Source organism: Nothoprocta perdicaria, unplaced genomic scaffold (assembly GCF_003342845.1).
Source record: "Nothoprocta perdicaria isolate Ctin4 unplaced genomic scaffold, notPer1 scaffold_97, whole genome shotgun sequence".
NCBI lineage: Eukaryota > Metazoa > Chordata > Aves > Tinamiformes > Tinamidae > Nothoprocta > Nothoprocta perdicaria.
The window spans coordinates 2318917-2338244 of NW_020456276.1; the positions used below are offsets into that span (position 1 = coordinate 2318917).

At 56.2% G+C, this 19328-nt stretch overlaps 1 protein-coding gene and 1 long non-coding RNA gene across 3 annotated transcripts; one reads left to right on the plus strand and one right to left on the minus strand.

The window, feature by feature from the left end:
* Nucleotides 1–2410: 2410 nt before the first annotated feature.
* On the plus strand, nt 2411–6992 carry LOC112959171 (green-sensitive opsin). 2 transcript variants are annotated; one of them, XM_026053138.1, is made up of 5 exons: nt 2411–2774; nt 4555–4723; nt 5886–6051; nt 6161–6400; nt 6839–6992. In XM_026053138.1, exons 1-5 carry the CDS (start codon nt 2414–2416, stop codon nt 6968–6970), a joined length of 1068 nt encoding a protein of 355 aa, XP_025908923.1. In that variant the 5' UTR covers nt 2411–2413; the 3' UTR covers nt 6971–6992. The 2 variants fall into 2 exon arrangements, with proteins under 2 accessions (XP_025908923.1, XP_025908924.1); XM_026053139.1 differs by having other exon boundaries at nt 2414–2780; nt 4561–4723; nt 6839–6970.
* Nucleotides 6993–14861: 7869 nt separating this feature from the next.
* Nucleotides 14862–16434, minus strand: LOC112959175. The gene is made up of 2 exons (XR_003251576.1): nt 16380–16434; nt 14862–15203 (listed from the first exon to the last, which is right to left on the minus strand). It is a non-coding gene; the product is annotated as an uncharacterized LOC112959175 (long non-coding RNA).
* Nucleotides 16435–19328: the final 2894 nt, after the last annotated feature.

Genomic DNA, 19328 nt, shown 5'->3' on the forward strand with positions numbered 1-19328 from the left:
AGTGGAGAAAGTTGAGGCCATGAGGACAGGCAGGGACAGCCCRTGCTCATCCTGGTTGGAAGGACAAGGCAACTTGCACCTACCTGCTTTCATACACAGCTCCCGACAAGGGGAAATGTCCTGGATGCTGCTCCACGGCTGAGTGAATGTCCTCCTGCTTCGGATATTAGCAGGTCTCCGTGTTAAAGGCTTCCAAGCACCAAGCATGAAGCCAAGGTTGCACCAAGCCTTGGCTGGAACAGGGAGAGGAGAGGGTTTGCCTTGGCCAAGGAGAAATCCTCTGTACAGAAAATACTGCTGATCCTTGCCCATTGAAACCAACTTTAACTCCTCCTGCTTCATTCATGCAGCTCTTCAGGGAAAGGTGGAACACCGCAACAACATGGCAGAAAGCTGGAAGTTTCTCATGAGCTCATCACATTCACAGACAAAACTTTGGTGAAACACGAGCTTTCTTGTGCCACTGGAACCGTCAACAAGGTCCAGATCTTTGAAGCTGGACCACTATGGTGAAGTGTTGTAGAAGAGCAGAGCTACTCTGTACCATGGCAGCTGGGAATGATATCCTGGACTTGGCTGTTTACGTGCATTATCTTTTCTGTTTTTTCCTCTGTACCAAACTAATTCTGTAAAAACATGTCTAAGTTTTTTACATTCAGAAGTCTAAATGTGATCAAGAGAGGCAAGAAATACCTCCAGGCAAAGCTTTTTGAGAAGTAAGGCTGTGGGATCTCTCCACACAGAGCTTTTCCCCAWGGAAGAGCTTGTGGAGAGCCTAGCAAAGACCCACATCGGGGATTTTGTGACCGGGGATTTTGCGAGAGCGATAATTTCACAAAACATGCAGCAAGAGCTGCCAAGTAGCATGGCCATCCCACAAGRAGCCCTTATCTGGGGGCACCTGAGGCTGCTGTGACCCACTTACTCATGCCATGTCCTAGTTCTGCTTCTCTTGGACCCATGCTTGTCAGTGGACAAGCGATTAAGTTGTCTTTCATCCAACCCCATGCCCCTTGGCTTCTGCTCCTGCCCTCTAGCTCTCAGGCACTCCAGTTCTGCAGGAGACCTTGTCCTTCCATCAAGACGCTGTTGACTTTTTCCATCCATCTTGCCTTGGCCAAGGGCTGCTGTGGGAAAGAGGCTAACAGCTTACGTCGCCTTAACAGATCAGGGCCATTAACGCCACCACATGTCAGAGATTAATGGAAGAGCTTTGCTAAGAYGCCTTAGGCAGGTCTCCTGGAGAAGGAGCACCCATGACCCAGAAGGAAGAATTGGGGAAAGAACATGAATGGGATGGAGCATTGGCACTCCAGGCTAGTACTGACCCTGGTGAGAAGGATTTTATGGCCCTGTGTGGTTTGGGATGGAGATTCCCTCAAGCCAAACTGAGCACCAAGAGGCGGAGGGAACCTTCTTCCACTGGCTCTCCCAGTGTGGCCACAGGCGGGTGCTGGTTCCTCCTGCGCTGCCTCTGGAGGGGATTTKGGACAGGCAGCACCACTTAGGTGACCCTTCCCTCCCAGGGCGCTGAGGCTCTGCTTCTTGAGCAAAGCAATTGCCAAAAAAAGGAGCAATTTGTCAAGCTGTTTTTAGAGTTGTAGCCAAGGAATCTCCCCTAAAAGCTGCCRATCCTTGCAAAGCTCCAACCCAGGTGCAGGTGTTTCAACCACAGAGCAACYAAGCAGCCCCCAGGACCCTGTCCTCAGCCCTCGGTCCTCTCTCTGCAATGACCAGCCCAAGGTCAGCACGACAGAGCCGGGCATCACAGCCGGCCCCAAGGATCCCCACCAGGTCCTCCAGCCTCCTGGGGATGCACCAGAGGCTGCAGACACGCTGGGGACTCAGGCCTGGACCCGTTTGCCCCATCATTTGGCCCAAGCAGCCGCTCTCTGACTCACCTCCTGCCTTCACCCCTCTTCCAAGGTGCTCCCCATCCAGCGTCTTCCTCCCTCCCACCCTAAACAATATTAAACACTTAATGGCAATTAATACGCTTTAATGCAGGTTTTGGGGCCAACTGGCTGCTTAGAGGGTGCTTAAACCCTCAGCCCCTCTCAATCCCGTTGCCCTTGTCATCCAAAGTTAGCCTGGCCCCTAATCCGGCCTCCCCCCGCGCTCCCTCGGCGAGGCCGGAGGGTATAAAACCTCCCTCGGCAGGTGGGCACCAGCAGCCCCCGACACGGAGCAGGGACCGCGCACCACCCCTTGCCCGCGGGAGTTACCGTCAATTTGCTCGCGTTTGGGACCTGCGGTGGGGGGAGGGATTTTTTTTTTTTTTTAATTGACTATTTTTTGAGTCTGGGGAAGCAATTTTTCAATAAATTGGGGTTGAAACAAAATTAATCAAAAAAAAAGAAAAAACAGCAGAGCATTTGCTAAATAAAATAGCGGCTGCCAAAGTATTGGCAGGATGAACGGGACGGAAGGTATCAATTTTTACGTGCCTATGTCCAACAAGACAGGGGTGGTGCGGAGCCCCTTCGAGTACCCCCAGTACTACCTAGCCGAGCCCTGGCAATACCGCGTGGTCTGCTGCTACATGTTCTTCCTCATCTCCACCGGGCTGCCCATCAACCTCCTCACCCTGCTCGTCACCTTCAAGCACAAGAAGCTGCGGCAGCCGCTCAACTACATCCTCGTCAACCTGGCGGTGGCCGACCTCTTCATGGCCTGCTGCGGCTTCACCGTCACCTTCTACACGGCCTGGAACGGCTACTTCATCTTCGGCCCCATCGGCTGCGCCATCGAGGGCTTCTTCGCCACGCTCGGAGGTGAGCGTGGCGGGACGGGAGCGCGCGACGCCGGGTTCTGCGTGGGGCTGTTCCCACGGGAGCCCGATTCCGTGCTTTCCCTGTGCGGATGGGATGGCTGGTGGCTTCCATCCCCAAGGGAAGGCTGCAGTTGGCCTCTTGCAGGCTGCAGGAAGCAAGGTGAAGCTGTGGGTCACTGTGCAGGGTCAGGGCCATGGGCAAGGCTTCTCTTGGGCTTAAAGGRGAGGGTAAAAGAGGGGGAAAAAAGGAAGATTTCTTCCAAGTTTGGTCTTGCGACTGGTAGGATGGCTGTAAAGTGAGCAAAGAAGCGATCCTGGTCCGCACGTCTAACTTGGCTTCATCCAGCCCGAGCAGCCCCGGGCATGGCCGGGGTCTCGTGGTCCCACGGTGGGGGACCCCCACACCGGCTCCCCGGGACGGGGATGGCAAGGAGCGCGGCCGTGGGCCCAGCAGAGCATGGCCGTGGGTCCGGCAGAGCGTGGCCGTGGGCCCGGCGGAGCGCAGCCATGGGTCCAGCAGAGCGTGGCCGTGGGCCTGGCAGAGCGTGGCCGTGGGCCCGGTGGAGCGTGGCTGTGGGTCCGGCGGAGTGCAGCCATGGGCCTGGCGGAGCGCGGCTGTGGGCCCAGCAGAGCATGGCCGTGGGCCCGGCGGAGCGCGGCCGTGGGCCCGGCGGAGCGTGGCCGTGGGCCCAGCGGAGCGTGGCCGTGGGCCCGGCGGAGCGCGGCCGGGCAGCAGCAGCCTTTGCAGCCCCATCGGCATCGGCCTCGGCCTCCCGCCGCGCTCCCTTCTCTCCTCCCCCGGCCGCGAGCGCCGCTTCTCCCTTAGCCCACGCGGGCTCCTCGTGACTCCGCTGACAGCCGCGACGCCCTGCGGCAGAGCCACAGCCCCGACTTCCTTTCTTTTTGTCTTTATACAAGGGCGGCTTCCTGCAATAATTCCCATCTGAAAAACAAAACARCAACAAAAAAACCACCAGCTATTCTGCCAGGCCCAAGCGAGGCCAAACTGCTTGACCCAAGCCAAGGGTTGGTATCGGGGAGGTGGCAGAGCATCTTACGGGTCTGCTCCGTTTCTGAYGGAGCCTGCAAGCAGAGGCGCTCTCGGGCAATGGGATTTAGTCCTCCTTTCCCCCCACCCCCAACCTTCTTTTTATCCAGTGAAGAAGAAGGAGGCTCCTGATCACAGCAAAAGGAAGTTTGATGGGAAGCCGTCAGTGCGCTAGCAGCGGGTCTCCGGCGGAGCCGAGCACAGGGTGTAGTTATCAGCAGATTATCGCGGTCGGGGGCATTAGCAGGCTTACAGCACCGACTCAACGCTCCCAATCCCCTGAAGTTTAATTATCCCTTATAAATAAACGGGCCCGCCTGCCCACCCGCGCAGCCTCCCCCGCGCACCTCCTCCGGCTCCCCGGCAGCGGAGCAAGGCTCCTGGAACACATTGAAAGGCACCAACAGGTTCAGATGCATCTGGCAGCCTGGCTGGAAACTCTCCCGGCACCAGGTGCYGTTGGCCCCATTGATTTTTACGTGATTAACAAATCCCAACAGCTCCTCCCCGGTGGCCAGGCCCCGCGGGGCAGATGCTCCCTTCAGCTCCTAGACCAAGAGATTCTCCGTTATTTATCGGGCAGATTCTTCCCGCTGCTCCTGTTTCACAGAGATTCTGGTCACCCCTTGCCCGTCCCAACCCGCTGGTCCTCCCACTGTGACCGCRAGGACAGGATGACGCCCTGAGGGCACCTTAGCGCCGTCACACGCTCTTTTCCGCTCCCCTCCCACAGGCCAAGTCGCCCTGTGGTCCCTGGTCGTCCTGGCCATCGAGCGCTACATCGTTGTCTGCAAACCCATGGGCAACTTCCGCTTCTCCTCCACCCACGCCATGATGGGCATCGCGTTCACCTGGGTCATGAGCTTCTCCTGCGCCGCCCCACCGCTCTTCGGCTGGTCCAGGTGAGTTGGAGGCTGCTCCACGGCAGCCCCGATGGGATGGAGGGGACACAGCCCATCTCCTGCCATGAAGCATCCCAGGCTTCATTCGAGCGAGGCCGGAGACCTGGTCTCTTGGCGTTGCAATGGCTCCRTGTCCTCCCAAGCCAAGGTAGCTCCAGCTCAGCATCTTCAGCTGCAATAATCCTCCAAGGCGCTGCAGAGAGAGATGTTCCTGCAGACACCGTTCAACCCATCCTTGGGTTGTGAAGGGCCCACGTGTCCCCACAGACCCTAAACAGCATCAGGGTGATGCATGCAGCRCACACAGCTGCTTCAGGGGACACCTGTGGCCGTGCTCACGTGCTGCTCACTGCAGCAGCCCCAACCTGGCTCCTTCCGCACCATGCGGCCACCTTTCCCTCTAGCCCATCCTGCCCAGCCTCCCCGCGTCCCTGCTCCCAGTGCCACGGAGGGGATCATCCCTCCAGGCCCGAGGGATGCCCTGCCTGGGAGCATTAGGTGGGGGCACACGCAGGAGGTGGCTTTCAGGCAGCGAGGTCCCCATGTCACCAGCTGGTGACACAACACACAGCAGCACAGCAAAACCCACGGCCACGTACGTGGATCCCCAGCTGGTCTCCCAAGCTCCATCCCTCCGGTGCGAGACCCCATGGAYACGGGCTCTGCATCCTGTCCCCACATGGGAGCAGGGATGAAGACCCCGGAGCTCGGAGCAGCCCCCAGCAGCTGCTGTCCCCACACAGCGTCCATCCATGCGTCCGTCCCTCCATCCGCAGCGGGAGGGAGCAGGTGGCTCCRGCAGGCAACTGCTCAGCCGCGTAGCAGGGGAATAAACAGCCCGTTCGCCGTGGGAGGCAGCGAGTGCGGCAGCACAGCCCGGTCGCGTGCCYAGGCACGGCGTGGGCGCCAGCCGGCCTCGCTCGCCCACCGCCTGCCCGGCGCGGGCAGCACGGAGCTGCCACCGCCCGCAGGGCCCTCGGAGCCCGGGGATCCCCAGGGCAGGGCATGGGGGAGATGGGGCGAGCACCGTGATGTTCATCCGAGAGCTCATCCAAGAGCGTGCGGCTCCAGGGGCATCTCCTGGCTCAGAGCATCCACTCTACACTGCCGCCGTGTCCCCGAGGAGGGTCCTCGCGGGGGTCCTAACCTTTCCTCTTGGCAGATACATTCCAGAGGGGATGCAGTGCTCCTGCGGCCCTGACTACTACACCCACAACCCTGACTACCACAACGAGTCCTATGTTGTCTACATGTTCATCATCCACTTCACCATCCCCGTGGTCATCATTTTCTTCTCCTACGGGCGGCTCATTTGCAAAGTCCGAGAGGTAGCATCTGCGCGCGGGGACCGGAGGGGACAGGGAAGGTGGGAAAGGCACAACGATGCTGGGGACAGGAGCTGTGGATCCCACCCCACATCACGGCCCGTTCCAACAGGCAGCCGCCCAGCAGCAGGAGTCGGCCACCACGCAGAAGGCAGAGAAGGAGGTGACACGGATGGTGATCCTCATGGTGCTGGGCTTCATGCTGGCCTGGACACCGTACGCCGTGGTGGCGTTCTGGATCTTCACCAACAAGGGAGCCGACTTCACCGCCACGTTCATGTCAGTGCCTGCCTTCTTCTCCAAGAGCTCCTCCCTCTACAACCCCATCATCTACGTCCTCATGAACAAGCAGGTGAGACCCAAGCAGCACGATCTCCTTCTACCCTCTGCTCCTTGGCACTTTCAGTGTTGCTGAGGGGCTGCCCCACACAATTGCCCACATAATAGAACCATAGAGTCATTAGGGTTGGAAAAGACCTTTGAGATCATCAAACACAACCGTAAACCCATCACCTTGGGTTGCCTAATAACCAYGTCCCCAAGTGCCTCACCTACACAGAATCACAGAATGGTTGAGGTTGGAAGGGACCTCTAGAGATCATCTAGTCCAACCCCCCTGCTCCAGCAGGGACACCCAGAGCACAGGGCACAGGGTGGCATCCAGGTGGGTTTTGAAGATCTCCAGAGAAGGAGCTTCCACAACCTCCTTGGGCCGCCTGTTCCAAAGGGGGAACCTTCCATGTCCCCCCATCCCCGGTGCCACTATTTTCTCTCTCTCTGCCCACCCCAGTTCCGTAACTGCATGATCACCACGATCTGCTGCGGCAAGAACCCCTTTGGGGATGAAGATGTCTCCTCCACCGTGTCCCAGAGCAAGACCGAAGTCTCCTCCGTCTCCTCCAGCCAAGTGTCACCCGCATAGGCCATGGACAGTGCGGACTGGGGTGACCCTCCGAGTGCTGGGACCAAGACCTCGAGCACACACAAGCACACACAAACTCGTTTCACACACTCACTCCCCACGCACCGATCCCATCCCTGGTGGGCTGCCCTCCACGCGGGAGCGTTTCCCTTCCCGCTCCCCTGCAATGCACTCCCTGCTCACATCCTCYTTCCCCCAGGACTCGGAGGAGCATCTCAAAAGCCTTCGTCCCCCCCATCTAAAAACTAACCATGCAAAAACATCCAAAAAAGCCAACCATGTGAAAACATGCGAGCAGGAGCGGGCGGYTGGCGCCGGCTCCGTGCCCCGTGCCAGCGCCGGAGCCGCGTCCTGCTGGAGCTGCGCGCGGGCACGGATCGATTCCATCCTCCTCATAAATCAATATAACAGATGAAGCCGCGAGCAGGCTTTGCTTTTAGCCCGACTCCTGTCCAAGACAACACTGTAGATGTATATATATATATTTTGTCTTGGACCCTGTAAATATTTGCTCACATATGTTGAGGTCTCTATCTTCCTCGGCCCTTCACTCCTCTTCCTCCTCCCCAGCCCAAGGCAGAGGCACTGGCTCCCGCCCAGCCTCGGAGGGTGGCCCCGCTCCCGAGCGCTCTCCTGTACATATTTTATAAATAAATAACACCGTGTCAGCACAAGGACTTCTACAGTCGTGAGGTAGGGATTTAAACAATAAAAAAATAAACACCAGCAGCACAGAGAAAAAGGAGCATCCGTGCGTTTGTTTCTCTTGGGCCGCGTTGGCAGCGTCCCCTGGGCCGGGACGAGCGGGTCCCTCCCGGCCCCGTGCCCGGGGGGCTCCCCACACCACCGTTAGCTCTTGGCCTTTAGCGTTTCAGTGTCCCCTGCAGCGCCCACGTCCCCTCCCCGCGGCCCCCGGGCTCAGCGGCGCTACGGGAAAAKCCAGGGAAAAGCCATTCCCGGTGCCAGGGAAGCGGTTATCACKGTGGCTGTCCCCTTCCATGCACTCCTCTTGCACGCTCTTCTTCCTCCCCTCTTGGTCCAAAGCCAAAGCGAGGAGAAATCCCCCAGCTTTGGCCCTGGAATAAGGGCACAGGAAGAGAAACCACCTCTAGGACTGAAAACAAATCAAGAAAGGGACCCTCCTCTTTGGTCCCCACTATTGCACACTGCCCTTGGGGCCCCGTCGTGGCTTTGTGGAGTTTGCTAAGGGGGCGAAGAGCCCCTCACCCTCATCGAGGGCAGCCTCACGGGGGCTGGCAATGGGTGGCAGGGAGCACAGTGCAGAAGTTGCCTTTTTTCCCCTTTTTTTCTGGCCTCACTTTAAGCCCCAGGCTGGAGGTGCAGAGCCCCCCACCAGGCCACGTTCGCCTCGTTTCTCAAACTAGGGTGCTCTTAGAGAGGTTCCTTATTGATCCAATGCTTATTTACATGCAAACAATAGGAGAAGAGGGCGGGCGCAGTTATTAAATTTAGGGAGCTGCCCGAAGCCTCCCGGGGATGCATTGCCCGCTCGGGGCCGGGGGCCGCGGCCAGCCTGGCGCCGCAGGCTGCGTCTCGTGCCCGTGGCGCTGCCCGTGCAGCGCGTGGGCCACGTTCCGCCAGGCCCCTGCTCCATCTCGCGCCGTTGAGCTTTAATTCATCTTCATTACGGCTTCTTTTCACTGCAGCACCTCGCGCTGCGAGGACGAGCTTTCCAATGACAATTACTTGGTCTTCAAAGTTTTGGTGAGCCTTGCGGTGCACATTTGGTCTGGAAAAGGTGGACCAGACCAGGGTATTTATTGAACCACCATTTTTTTTATTTAGCCCACCAGCGCTTGGCGTCAGAAACGCATTTTTGTAGCCTTAGATAACCCACATTTCTGCATACACAAGCACTGACGGGGGAGCTGGTGCATCTCCAGACCCACCTCTGAGCTCCCATCCTTGGAGAAAATCATTCAAGAGTTACTGCTTTTCACTTTCCTGTTAATCCATAGGCAGTTTCAGGCCCTGCTTGCTTGCAAAGAGCAAGGACCATTCCAGTATCACTGGTTTGTGATGAATAACCACACCCAGAGTGGGACACCAGCATCTCCACCATGGGCTCGAGGGTGCTCAGCCGCTGCTGCCGCCTAAACCCACGTGTGGTCCAGAGCAGCAAACCAAGCCGGAGACGGAAAGCGGGGCCCAAAGGGCACTCGAGCATCTCCCATCCACACGGCAGCCGGGCTGGCTGCTCCTCATCCGAGCACTCGCGTCATCTGCCTTAAGAAAACGGCAGTAATTGGCTCAATTCATTCCAAATCAGTTACCGCTTGTGCAAACAGCAGCCTGGGGAACAGCAGCTCCAAAGCGAGGATGCCTCCGGACGCGGGAACGCGGAACCTCCGTGGCGGCCCCTTGGCGGCTCCCTCCGTTTCCCAAGCCCGGGAGCTGCTCTGCAGTTTGCAGCTCGGCCGGGAGCSCCCCTGGCTCCCAAAGGCGGCTGCCTTTCCCGCTCCGCGACACCCACGCGGATGCTCCTTCCGACACGGGCGCTTCCCTAGCGCCCCGGCCGCTGCCGCCTGCGCCGCGCGAGCAGCAGCAATAAGATTCAAAACAGCAGTTCCTTCACTTTTATGAGCAAATGGCCCTGGACGGATGATTCAGGCAGCAGTCAAATCCCAGCAAGAACGTGTCAGCAAAAAAACCCCAGCCTCTTTCATGTAGGTGGATAACAGCAAATAAAAGTAGGGAATTATTAGCGCTTAATACTCAGAGATATTTTTTTCCCCTTCCCCACTCCCTAGCGCTTTTGTGCAGAAGATGCTGAGCGCTTTGGTTAAATCCACCCTCGGGGAGGCCCGAGGCTCTTCCTCGCTCCGGGCAGACACGTGTCCTTGCGGGGCCGCCTGCGGGCTTGGGGACCTGCTTGTCAAGCCCGGCTCTGCCATGAGCGCCTCAAGGAAAGCCCAARCATCGCTGCTTTCCACCCGGGTTTCTGGGCTCGGCAACATGTTTAGAGCCTCTTGGTGTGTAAATCCCAGTGATCACAACTATCGATTCTTCGTTTTGGGGGGGAAGGAGCAGGCGGCGCCGCCTGCGGCACGTCTGGAGCCCTCATGTTCCAAGCGACACCGGCGATTCGCAAGAGCGGAATAACAACCCCAGCCGTTAAAAGGTGCATATGGGGTGAGAGCCACACAATTTCTCCGTCCGCCTGCACCCGCTGTGTCTCATCCATTTCCCAGAGTCTATTTAACTTCTAAATTTAACAAGCTCCTAAACAAGTAATAGCAGCGAGTGGCAGCGCCGGGCTCCCACCCGGCAAGTGGCATTTCGGAGGCCAGGCCGCCATCAGCACAAGCGCGAGGAAATTTCTCACCCGTCTCTTTGATTTATGGCCCTACTTAATTCTCCAGGAGGCCGGCGAGCTGCCCGCAGCACGCGGAACCTCGGGGGGATAAATAATTTAACAGGCGGTTAAATATTCTTTAAGGTCTGGAGAACATCGAGCGGAGCACAGGTTTCGGGGGGATAACGCAAAATTACAAATTGGGGACAGGGGCAGAGCGGGGAGGAAGCCCCGCGGGGGCGGCGGGCGCCTCTGGAGAGGGATGGAGGCGCCGGAGCCTGGCGGAGGTAGATGGCAGCAGAGCCTGTTCCTTGCGGCGCGCGGGATGCGGCAGCCGGGCGCAGTCCGGCCGCTCCCGCCGGCGCCGCAGGGATGCTCCGATTGTTGCATCGACGCCCCGGGCGCCGCTCCGCTGCCCCGGGAGCAGCCCAGCCGGCTGCCCCAGCGCCGCTTTAGGGAATTAGCGGCAAATGGGGCACGCAAGCAAAAGGTGCCCTCCCTGCAGCCCCTTCCCGAGGGAAGGAGCTGYGGATGGGACGTTCCGGGGTCCCTCRCGCRCCCRCCAGCAGCGGTCCCTGCAGGGCGGATTTGCACCTGGAGGGGGTTATTTGGGATGAGCTGCTCCGTCTCCGAACACCTGAAAGCAGAAACTGTCCCAAACCTTTGGGAAGGGGTGCGGTGCAGGGGTCTCCATCAGCTCTGTCCCCCGGTCTGTTTTTCTCTTGAGTAATTTGTGGATTTTTAATTTGTGGCGGCGCTTTTATTTCACATGAGCAGTGCAAACCACTYGTAAATGCACGAGGCAGAAGGGGAAGCTCCTGCTGCTTTTATCGGTTGWCAGTCCTCAAGATTTTCTGCGGTTATGAAGCTTTTACTGGGGGGAAAAAAAACAAAACAGCAAATCAAGGGCTCTAATTGAGTGTATTTCAGAGGCACGAACCTGCTTTTCATCCATGGGTGTAGTTATATCTCCACCTGTTAATTTTTATTTACCTCATAACAGAACCCATGGGGCTCCTTAGCTCCCTGGGCCAGACTCGCTTGGAAATGTGAGTGGAATCTGAAGGCAGGCCGGAGCAGGAGCTCCGTGCGCTGCAGCCCCTTGTCCACAGAGATGGGACACCATGGAGATGTTCCCCTTCYCTCCCTGACCCCGCCGTTTCCCCTGCACGTGGGTTTTAAAGAGTGCAGCAAAATGCAACCATGGATGGAGCCTCCACAGCCAAGGCCAGGGTGGGCTCAGCTGCCACAAGGACATCTGGAAAGACGGTCTTGTTTAAGTTAAAATTAACCTTTTTTGGTGTCTGGCGGCACCATGGAGGCCCAGATGAGGAGTTGCATTGGGGACCTCAGGGGAYATTCAGCCTCTCGGTTCCCAGGGGCGCTTTTGGGACGTCTGTGCTCTGCTCCAGGGCTGGGGCCAGGGATGCTGCTCAGGGGCTGTCCTGGGAACAGCGTTCCCAGCTCCGCAGATCCCAGGCCTTTCCTGCCAGGACAGACCCGTGAGGGGCTCCCAGCTCTCACAGACAGAGAGGAGAGGAGCGATAATGCCATTTATCATCTTTAAAGATACACCGAGTCAACAAGAGAATGAATCCTTCTTCATAACCCGGCTTGCCGTGGTACGTTTACTGCACATCATAAATTAGAATACCTTTTTATTTTTGGTTTATGGCCTGTCCCTGGCCAATTCCGGTGATCTACATGCTCAGCCTCCCCCAGTCGGTGCCTGCCTCCCTCCTCCTCCTCCTCCTCACCTCATCCCGCGCTGGGATGGGATCTCAGGGCTGCCAACCTGCCGGGCCTGCCTTTCCCTTGGGCTGTAAGCCATTTGGGAGCAGGAGCTGCRTTTCCAAGGCTGATTTCCAGTACTAAGGCAACCCTGCAATTAGGCTTCACCCACATTTTCCATCTCCATTGGACTAGGGAGACGCCTGCCAGCAAACTCCCCAGATCCCTCATCTGCTGGGGCTGGATAGTGAAAAATTTCAGCAGAGGAGCAGGTTAGCAGCCAGGAAAATCATGGCTAATAGCACAACGAGGGGCTCGTTCCTCCTTTTTCCTATGGGAGGCTGAGCGACGGCTCTCGGGGGCAGTTCACGGGAGCGGGATTGCAGGGATGCTCTGGAGCGGCAGGCGCGGAGGAGCGAGCGGCTCGTGCCGGAGCCGCCGCGGGAGCGAGGCGCCCGGGAAGGAGCCCGCGGCTCCGCAGGGGACAGTCCCGGCTGAGGCGGGCAGGGGGAGGACACGTCCGTGCCCACGAGCAGGAACGGCAGCAGCCGCAGCCGCGGTGACAAATGAGTTTAATTCCTCYGCGGATGCGGGCCGGAGCGGGTGATGGATGGCAGGGGCACCTTGCCGTGGCCTCGGGAGCTTGCGGAGCCGTTGGGACGGAGGATGGAGCACCTGGAATGATGCTTGCCCGGGTGCTGGGTTAGGGAGCAGCCTCTTCCCGTTGACACCTGCAAAGGGAGAAGGGAAGCTCTGCCCAGCAGGGAACGGGATGTAACTGGGCGGGATGCAGGGGGGCACCCAGCTGGGCCGGCCCTTGCTCCCCACCCAGAGCAACAGGACAACCTCCCCCCCACAGCTCCTCGCCCCCTTCCCGCCTTGGTCTGACTCCAGCTGGCTCCTCCGTGGCGCGGGATGGCTCCCGACGCTGCCGGGAGCAGCCCCTCAGGCATCAGGACAGCAGCTGGCAGCGCTGATTGAAGAGAAAATAAGGGAAAAACCCAGTAATTATCATTTGGTGAGAGCTCACGCTGCCGCGGAGCCAGGGCCRGGGCTCCCGGCTGCGGACGCTCCGGGAGCAGGGAGGCTCCGCGCAGCCTCCTCTGCCTCTCCTGGCCTCCCCTTTAATGCCTCCTGGCTCAATTATTGATTGCAAACAGATGCTGGAGTTTAAAGCGTGCTAAGAGGGTATCCATAGCTAATCAATTCGGTTTTAACTAGTGTATATATTTATTGGACAGAACTTTGGACTTCAGCAGCAATTTCAAGTCCCGGCCACTTGTCGCACGGGTGCTCTGGCTGCGTCCCTGGGGTGCACGAGCTGTCCCCAGGTCCCTTGGCACCGGCCCACGGGTGGATTTGCTTGTTCCCTCACATGTCCAGAGGCTACCTCCGATCCAGATGTTGATCCGAAGCGAGGAGCGAAGCCTCCAACCTGGAGCTTGGCCTCAATGCACAGCACAGGGAGCTCCAGCATCACCCAAGGGAGCACGAGGACRTGTAGGTGGCAGTTGGAGGGCTGCAGGTGAAGCTAAATCTGGGATGAGAATGACCCAAATCCAACACAAATTATGTGAGTTTGGTTTCTTCACCACTGACACCGTTGCGCATCCTGCGGGTGAATCCAGCAGATTCATCGGCCTCTGGGAAGCTCCAAAGTCTTGGAGGACCCGTTGGCTGTGACTGCATGAGGACCTGAAAGAGCCTCTCAGCTTTTAGCCTGTCACCATTTCCCAGAGATATTGAGAAGAAAAAACACCAAGAAAGGGAGATGTTGTAGGAGGAGGAAGATAAATGGTGCTGGGAAGGAAGAGGAGGAGGAGAGAGAAGCAGGGAGAGATTGGAGAGAAAAAGCAGAGGAGGGGGTGAAGCTGCACGTCGAAAAGAGCAATTAAAGCCACCCTGAGCACACCCAATTAAGCTGCCTGGAGAGAGGAGGAATCCCAAAGGATGATTTCCCAGCAAATTGCTCGTTTGTCTCCGTGCGTCGCTGGAGCCAGAAAGCTTTTGTGTCACTCAAGTCGGGCCTCTGAGCTCTGGGGAGAGCAGGAGCGAGAGATGCTGGTGATTTAGCGGGCAGAAGGCAGCTCTTCCTAGAAACCTCCTCCAAAGCAGCAGAAATCCCAGTAAACCTTACCCTGGCTACAGCAGCCGGAACCCCGGCCCGCAGAGGATGCCCAAGGCCAAGGGCTCGGTGGGAACAGGACATTCCTGAGGGTGTTTCRGGCGTTTGGCTGTGTCCCCCCTGGCTGCCAGTTCCTCCCTTTTCCAGCATCTGTTTTTCATCTATGGAAGCGTGAGAGCATTTATGTATATGGGCAGAAGTCAAGCAGTGTGGGGGGATTAGTGCAGAAGGAAAAGTACCAGGCGAATCAACAAGATAGGAGCCTGTCTGGGTGTGATTAATGCCAGGCCCATCTTCATCCTYGTCTTGGCTCATCCATAATTTATAGCAAGCTTGAGGCGGCATTCGGACGAGCGGAGCGCGCGGYGGCGTGGATGCTCCAGCCCTGCAAGCACGGGGACCACACTGAGAACCAGGGATGGGAAGAGGCTGGAAGTGCYAAACTACAGCAAGAGCCAAGTGCCTAATTCCCTTGGGACTCCTCTGCGATACAGCGGGATTTGCAGGGAAGATGCMGGAGCATCCCTCCTCGTCCCTGCTACCGCTCCCGCCCTTTCCTGCACCTGGCTGTGATCAGCAGGCAGAGCTGGAAACACAACCACGAGCCTGGAGCGATGGCTGGGGACATCCCACTGCACCCGCTGCTTGCAAGGACCAGATCCCAGACAGCCACAAACCCACCCGGGAGCAAAGGGTGGACGAGGTCCGGATCCTGCACTGGGAGCCCAACGATATCCCAAAGATCGTGCAAACCCTACGTGCCGATGACCATCCTTCYGCACCGGCTTCCTCGGACATCTTCATTCCTTGCACGTGGCGCTGGCTGCTCCTCCGGCTGTCAATAAAGCCGGCGGTACACAAGGACCCGGAGATTTGCTGCTCTTCGGTGCTAAGGGCCATGCTGGGTGCTTAAATCCTGGAGTTACAGGAATCAGCGGAGTGCTGTAATACCCGTCCAGACACGGGTGAGCAGCAACCATGGCAAATAGTTCTGGATGAGAAAGCACCCAGGGAGTCTAAGGAGATGCAGAACCACTGAGTGTCCAGAGGCAAATCCCAACCTGTGAATGAAAGAGAAGAAACGGAGCTCAGAGAAATAACTTCAGCTCTGAGGAAACAGTTCCCGCACCCAAACCAGGCAGCAGCTGCAAGGGACAAGGCTGAGAGGTGGCATTTTCCTGCTGGGAAAAACCTGGCATCTCCTGATAAGCACGCGCTTCCCAAAACCAGAACTCAGCTGGACCACAACCTACCCGAATCCCAGGAGTTTCYGCAAAAGCAGAGGATGAAATGGGAGCACGGTGGCGCACAGTTTGTCCCTGTACCYGGCATCGTGGCCAGCAGCACGGACCTTCTCCGCATCTCACCCCGTCTCCCGGGATCACACGGGCCCCGGCAAGCAGAGGGGTCCGGCCGCGTTGCCAGCACCGAGGCTCAGACAGTCGATCAAAGCCTCAGCCGGACGGCGTTAAAGGCCCGTGTCCGTCTGTATTACGATCAYGGCGCTACACCTTGTCGCCGCGCGCGCCCTAATGCCGCAGTATTTTGCGCTTGATTTCCCCAGCTGCTGCTGGAGGCACCGGGGGCTGATGCTCCTTCCCTGCTCTGGCTGCTCGCTTGCTGGGAAGCCTCTTTTGATGCAGCCTTCTCTTTCCTTTTTCCCCTTTTTGCCCTTTGGAGCAGCTGATGCCTCCCTCGCCCCACCGCGCTGGTGGCTTCTTTGGCACCGTCCAGCCAACAAGTGTCCTCTCCTCCATCCTCATGCCAGCCTGGGCACGCAGGAGCGTTTCCTGCTCCTCACTGGCAYGGGAAGCCCAGCCCCACGGGGAATGTCCCACCTCCTTCACCTTCTCCAGAGGCCACCACGGTCCCTCTACTGGGGTGGCTGTCCCCCAAAACTGCCCCTTGCTCTGGCCTTGGGGTGCAAAACTTTATACTGCAGGAGATTAATGACCTTAGAAAAATGTAATTACACAACAGGGCTCTGCTCTTAATAACTGCGTATTTTACTTGTCAATGTGCCTTAATTGAAAATGAGTAGGCGATACAAGTTGCAGTGGAGTTGGCTGGCAAGCCTTTAACGCTATATTAATTGTAGTAATTAGCAGTCACTTTATGTTGGAGTCATCTATAAATAGGGGGTCCATTAGTTTAGGAGAAAAGTGTGATTTAAAATGCAAATAAAATCCCAGCTACCCAGACAAATCACTCCTTTTGCCCCTACCCCCAAAGCTTACAGTCCTATAAGGGCTGYGAGGTGGCGGCGAGCTTGGCCAGAGGAAGCTGCTTCCCATCCCAGGAGCAGCTGAGATGATCCCAGCACCCGAGACCTGCAGGAAAAGGGGGATGAGGAGGTTTGGCCGTGGTGCCCAGGACCGTGGTGCCCATCCGGAGGCTCCGGCATTAACAGCTTGCTGATGACATGCTCCACTTGTCCCGCTATTACCCGGAGAAGATGCAGACAGAGAGGAAGACGGAGGGTTGCTCTGCCACACTGAACTGCAGGCTGCACGACCTGGGGCAAAGTAGCTCCCTAAAATAAAATACTACCCCTCTCTGCAAAGAAAAGAAAAGAAAAGAAAAGAAAAGAAAAGAAAAGAAAAGAAAAGAAAAGAAAAGAAAAGAAAAGAAAAGAAAAGAAAAGAAAAGAAAAGANAAAGAAAAGAAAAGAAAAGAAAAGAAAAGAAAAGAAAAGAAAAGAAAAGAAAAGAAAAGAAAAGAAAAGAAAAGAAAAGAAAAGAAAAGAAAAGAAAAGGCACTATTAAAAATAATTGTAATAGTGATGATAATAAATATTTCCTCTTCTACTTGCTGGCCAGTTCTTGGTTGAAAAGAGACCATCAGCTCCCTTCTGCCAGCTGCTGGGGCACAGATCTGTTCCTGCACAGCCATTCCTGAGAAGGGAAGAAACAAAAACCCAGGGAATTAAAGAAAAAAAAAAAGAGAGAGAGAGAGAGAAAAGATAAAGGAGAAGAGGAGCTGAGGGCTCTCTCTGCTGCGGCAGCAGTTCCCACCGAGGTGTTTCAAAAGCCCCAGCACGTCCTAACTGAAKATAGTCTATTGCTCCTCAGAGGTTTCACCCATCCAACAACTCACCATCAATTCCTGTCCCATTCCCGGATGGATGCATTCTCTGGGATGCTGAGTGCTTGAAGCTCCATCACAGTCTTCTGCCCCTGGCAGCCACCTGGAGCTGTTGGAGGATGGAAAAGCTGGAAACAATCAGCAAAGAGCAGCTTTTTCTCCCAAATCTTGCCCAAGCTTGGGAATGCAACTCAAGGCTCCTCAACATGAATGCTCAAAACCACAACAGGTCCTTGGCCGGTGCCTCCCGTGCATCGGGTGACTTGTGCTTAGAGTGCTGCCTCTCATCAACACACATCATAAGGGGAAGGAAAAAATAGGGTAAAATAAAACAAAAATAAATACAGAATGAACGTTGTCACGGAAGRCAAAACAGGATTGATCTTTTGCTTGACTTGCTCTGAAAATTGCTTCTCCACTGCCCGTTTATGCACATTAATTGAACGTCTGGCCCGCCTGCACGTCTGTTTAAGTCCTCAATCAATCCCCTTTTGGATGACTGAGAGATCAATAGGGTGGTAATTTAATAAAGGACATTTTCAGTTGACTTCTAAAAGCCACTGATGAGATTTAATTCTTTTTTTTTTTTTTTTTTTTTTTTTTTTTTTTTTTTTTTTTTTTTTTTTTTTTTTTTTTTACATAGAAAAGGACTGTGAGGGAGGAGGGCCAAGAGTCAAAACAAGATCCAGTGCGTTCCCCTTCCAGCCTCTTCAGATGAAGCCTGTAGCCTGTGACTCTCCTGGTCATTCTTGGTCCTTCTTGAGACACGATGGGGCAGGCTTGGATCAACACTACAGCACTGGGTGCAAAACGGCTCTACGGAAGCACCCACAAGTAGGTGACAAGTTGTAGGAAGCCGGTGCTAGGGACATGCTCTTGTGCACCTCCCAGGAATGGAGAGCAGCGAGCTGGAGAGCACACGGGATCTTATCTYTCTTCATTGCCCTTATCAAGGCAACCCAAATACTCTTGACTGTATCCCTGGGGTGTGCAAGAACACTCACATCTGCCACCAAACATGAACCTTCCCTTCGACATCACTTGCATTGAGAGGATCAGTTCTGGCAACGTAGCATCTTCACAGACCCTAGGGCAAGGCAAGATTCAAGTTAACGCACCAAAATCCCAGAGACAGCATCTCCCATGGCATTTCCCAGCGCAAGAAGCTGCAGAAGTGACCAATGAGGCTAAGGGAAGAGGCAAGTTCTGCCATGCTGGACACCTAATCACCAGAATGGGGGGTGCGGAGAAGGAGAAGAGGTAGAAGGGCTCTATCAAAAGCTCATTTGGGTTCTTCGTAAATGGGACTGACAGAGGTGAGACRCTCACCAGTGTCGCCCGGTGAACCAGATGCATTAGGGTTTCATTAGGCAATAATTAACATTTTTCTCCCATCCCTTCCAAACCGTTTGGTTTTGCACTGCTTGGTTTCAGTCCACAACTGGTCCCAGTGCCAAAACTGCCCATCCGCCCTTCAACTGCAYGTCAGCATCTCGTGCTGCCTAATGCCAGACCATCCTCCCCTCCCARCCTCTGTCTCCAGCCTCTCCATGTTTAATTTCCTCTAATCGCTTTCTTCACAGCCTTCCTCTCTCTAAATCCTTTATCTTCCTCCAGGCTGCAATCCCATCTCCTTGCTGCTTCTCCGTTTCCTYTCCGCGATGCTTTGCCCAAAGCTGCCTACATTACAGTGGTTTAACTAGCACAGTGCCGGGAGGAGGGATTACTCTCCTTCTGCTCAAGTGCTCCGGTTCCGTATTCCAGGATCGCGTTTACCCGTTAGAAGTGCTCGTCTTGGAGCCAGCTCTACCTGTGCTGCTTCCATCCAGCACCACTCGTCATTATTGTCCTCAACACGTGGCTTTTGGGTGACATCCATGTGAATTTGGTTAGTGGCCGCCAGCTTCACTCCCGACCGTGTTTTCTCTCTGGAGTGTCCATGGASGCAGCACTTTCTCCCAAGCAATGGACGTATGGAGAGAATGGCCTCTTGGAGAGACGCGTGTGGCACTGATATCACCGGAAAACCCTTGATTTTCAAGCAGAGACTCTGGTTCCTACCTCAACAGCTCCAGGAGGAGGATGGAGCCCTGGGGCAGCCC